General features: G+C 44.8%; 1 protein-coding gene across 3 annotated transcripts in view; it reads right to left on the bottom strand.

Annotated features, from left to right (window-relative positions):
• Positions 1-3,993, bottom strand: part of LOC109304732 (galactosylgalactosylxylosylprotein 3-beta-glucuronosyltransferase 1-like) — a 43,317-nt gene that overhangs the window by 11,000 nt on the left and 28,324 nt on the right. For 2 of the 3 annotated variants that reach the window (XM_019527518.1, XM_019527519.1), the window contains exon 2: positions 1,915-2,063. In XM_019527518.1, the coding sequence (XP_019383063.1) occupies positions 1,915-2,026 (112 nt within the window). In that variant the 5' untranslated portion in view covers positions 2,027-2,063. The remainder of the gene's footprint in view (positions 1-1,914; positions 2,064-3,993) is intronic. The other variant, XM_019527520.1, reaches the window with a different exon arrangement.

Genomic DNA, 3,993 nt, shown 5'->3' with positions numbered 1-3,993 from the left:
AAAAAAAAAAAAAAGACAAAGATTTTTTTTCCAGGGGGGAGGAGGGGGTTGAAAAATGTCACAGTCATTTTCCTTCAGCAGGCTGTGAAATGGAATTGTTTCCTGTTCATTTGAAAATGTTAATGATCTTTTTTTCATTTTTGCCCCTTTCTTTCCTTTTCCCCCTAAGAATTTACCACTGAAAAAGGACAGCGAGAAAGGAAAAAAAATGGGGACAAATCTGGGGAATAAAGAAAACTGTTGAACTGAAAAACAATTCTTTTTCTTGTTTTTCATTTTCTAGGTTTGTTGGGGTGGGCAGGAAAGGGAACTTAAAAAGCAGCCATGAAAAAGTTTCCAATTTCAGGAACAAGGTTCCTTATTGATGAAAAATGTGGCATTTGAAAAACCTGGCTGTGTTATGCAAGTCCTGTGACAGGCTGATGCTTTGCGGGTGTGACAGAATCAGCCTTGTGGACTGGGTAGAAAAGTTGTATGAAGCGCAGACAAGTGGAGCTCCAGTGCTGTGCTTGCTGCTCCTCCTGCTGTTGCCTCTTTGCTGAGTACAGGTCTTTTAGAAGTTCACCTTTTCCTTTTGGAGGAGGACTTTGAGGCATAGACTCTGACGATTCCCCGTTAATTAATCAGCATTTGCAAAACCTACCTAGCTGCTCTTTACCTTGAGCAGAGATGACAAAAACAGCTGCAAACTGCACACAGGCGATGCCATTTGCAGAAACCCCAGCTAAGTCAGCACCCTGCCTACTTCCATCACCCCAAAGCAGCTCTCTCGCTCTTGCTTGGCTGTGCTCTGCTTTTCTCTTTTTTGTATTTCACCTGACCGAACCTTTAATCCAGAATGACCAGGCATGGTCACAGCAAGTCCATTATCCTCAAAACACTGCAGTTGCTCAGCTGGGCTTGGGTATTAACTCTGGTCACAGCAGAGGAGTAATAGCACTGACAGGACTTCAAAGTGGCTTTCAGTTTTGTAAATATTCTACCCTCTATACCTGCTCAGAGCAGGCCTGCATAAAACAGTGTTAAAACACCAGCACTTTCATTAATTCAGCAGTAGTGACACAGTTGGAGAGTTTAGGGGAAAAAAATTATGTGAATGCAAGATCTGTCGATTTGGCATCACCAGAAGTCTCCTTGGGAAGGTTCAGCTGTAATTACAATGCATGCTAAACAGGGCTGCTCTCTGGGGTTGTCTATACCTCATCAGGCAGTGGGTCTTAGGGAGGCCAGGACTGAGCCCATGTTTCACTCACCTGAGTCTGCTGATATACCCTAGAACTGGAAGTTTGTCCATGAGGCTGGTTCAGATTTGTCCCCAGTGCCTGTCCTCAGGCCTGCCAGAGACCAAGGGCTCAAAAGCAGGGGCTGGGAACAAGTCCAGTGCAACCTCATGAGTGAGCTTATAGCTCTGGGTTGTTTGGCTCAGATAGAAGTGTGTTTTAGTCTCATCCCCCCTGGCTTACCTCCCAACTTGCTCTGAAGTGGTAAAGACAAGCCCTCTGAGGCTCCATCCAGACAGAAGAGCCCATGAAAACTACCTGGGTGATTGCTGGAGCCAGACCCTGCAGGGTTCTCTGAGCAAGTTTCTCTTCGTCTAACTCAGTGGTTGCCAAACTCTGACAGATTGTGCACCACCAATTTAAAATGATACAACCTTGCATACCACCAGCACATTTTTGTCATATAAAGTAACTGTAATAAATCTGTTAATGTGTACGTCTGCTAGAATGTCTGCATACCACTGGTGGTACCCATACCACAGATAGGGAACTGCTGGTTTAACCATTTCCATGAAGCTCTTTCCCACCAAGGGCTCACAAGAACAACCCCCAATGTGCTTTCCATGACCTCCCTTGCCATAGCACTGTTATGACCAAGCTGTCGCATTATTAAGGGCAAAATGTTTGCACTTACTTCTCAGCAGGCTGAGGTAGCGGGTGGTTGGGTACTGATGCCACAAGGTGAGGAGAAGAGCCCATGGCAGGGCAATCAGAAGTGTGGTGAGAAGGTTGCGTCTCCTCAGCATGCTGCACAGAGCTTCCAGTGCCCAGGCATCTCTCTACCTTTCAGAACAGAGCACAGAGTAAGGCATCCAGGGGTCTGCACAGTATGTGTGTGTGTGGGTGAAGCAGTAATAAACACTGTGAAGGCTATGCCAGAGTCATTGGCCACCCAGTGAACAGACTGCATCCAGCTCACTTAGACTAAAAACAGACACATTTATTCGGATCATAACTTTCCTGGGCTTTGACTCACATCCAGATAAGGGAGGGATAACTGTTTAATAGCAATTAACTCTAATTAGGATTGTCCTGGGGGAAAAGTGTTAATTCAGATACTTCACAAATACTTGAAGTGGGACACTGGGCTTGTCCATCTGTAGGATCCCAGCATAAAAGGCTTCATCCTGGGAGAAACTAACAGCTGCTTTTGGCCTTTGACTTTGATCCCCGGAAGTGCTGAGCAATTTTGGCTATGATTTAGCAACTCATTGGAGCATGGGTTTAATTTTAAGCCCATGAGCAAGACTGAGCTATGGAGGTAGTAAACTGGCTGCCACAAGCCATTCCTACACTGTAGGCTGCCAGCTCGTTTGGGTTTTAAACACAAGTGTTTAGTCCTTATGGCTAGGAAGTGACCTCCTATGAGGAAACCAAGTATTCCTAATACAGAGCTGTTTGTCTTCCTGAATCTGCAAGCAGTCTGAAATGTCAGCTCATGAAAAGCTGTTGAAACCTGAACCTAACCATGACCCATCCAAAGTCAAATTTTCAAGTAAACTGGAAGCATTGTTCTTAGGATTACCATAATTGCATGCAAATATTCAAACTAAGGATGGAAACAACAGCAGTCCTAAAGAGGCCCAGTATTTTTTTTCCTCATACAACTTCATTTTGGCCTTCTTCTGTGAATATGTTATGATACAGCCATTCCTTTCATGATCACATGCTATTTTTTCCAACTGATCACTGCCTGAGTGCATGGTAGAGATGGTGCTTGCTGACTAGTTGGCTAGTCTATACATTTTTTTCATCCCAAAATAACCCCCATGCTACTTACTGCATATAACCCAAACCCTGAACTAAATATAGGATTATTAATTTCCTTATGGGCATTTCTGCAGTGCTCATCTTTAAGGTATCAGAGAGCATCTTCACAACTGATTAAACCATCTTCACAACTTCCCTACAAAGTGAGGGGCACTGAGACTCTAGAGGAATTAAGGTCAAACTTTTCAGGTGCAGATAGTAATGTTTTTTGAAATCCAAAGGAGGAGAAGCCCAACATTGTCGGCTTCATTTTTAGCAGTGGCTGCGCACCTACCACTCCTGTTGGCTTTAATGTAAGTCATGAGGGATTGGTTCTCCTGAAAATCAGGGCCAAGTTTTCTGAAATCCAGTCAGCCAAGTATCTCAAAGCTGTGGCTATTTCTGAACTGGTGGATGCACCCATGGCTCACTCTTCAGTGCTTAGAAACTCTATTGCAGATGTAAGGCTGGAATCCAGATGCCAGATTAGGGTAATAACTTTAAGGACACCCCTTTCTCCTCTTTTGAATCACTTTCAACCTCTTTGGTCTTTGTGAATGCAGCAGCTACCTGCATTGGTATAGCAGAAAAAACAATCACAGAGAATCATAGAATCATATCATAGAATCATAGAAGTAGGGTGGGAAGGGACCTTGTAGATCTTCAAGTCCGACCCCCGGCCTGGGCGGGAGAAAAACTGGACTCAAGTGACTCCAACCAGGTGGGCATCAAGCCTCTTCTTAAAGACCCCCAGGGTAGGAGCCAGCACCACTTCCCTAGGAAGTTGGTTCCAGCTCCTAGCCACCCTAATTGTGAAGTTGTTTTTGCGGATGTCTAATCTAAACCTACTCTCTAATAATTTGTGTCCATTGTTCCTTGTCATGCCAGGGGGCGCTAGGGGAAACAAGGTCTCCCCCAAACCCTTCTGGTCCCCCCTAGTGAGTTTATAGACGGTCACCAGGTC

Source organism: Gavialis gangeticus, unplaced genomic scaffold (assembly GCF_001723915.1).
Source record: "Gavialis gangeticus isolate Ggan-Ray unplaced genomic scaffold, GavGan_comp1, whole genome shotgun sequence".
NCBI classification, from domain to species: Eukaryota; Metazoa; Chordata; order Crocodylia; family Gavialidae; genus Gavialis; species Gavialis gangeticus.
The sequence above is the reverse complement of the archived record's forward strand: the minus strand, read 5'-3'. Positions and strand labels throughout refer to the sequence as shown.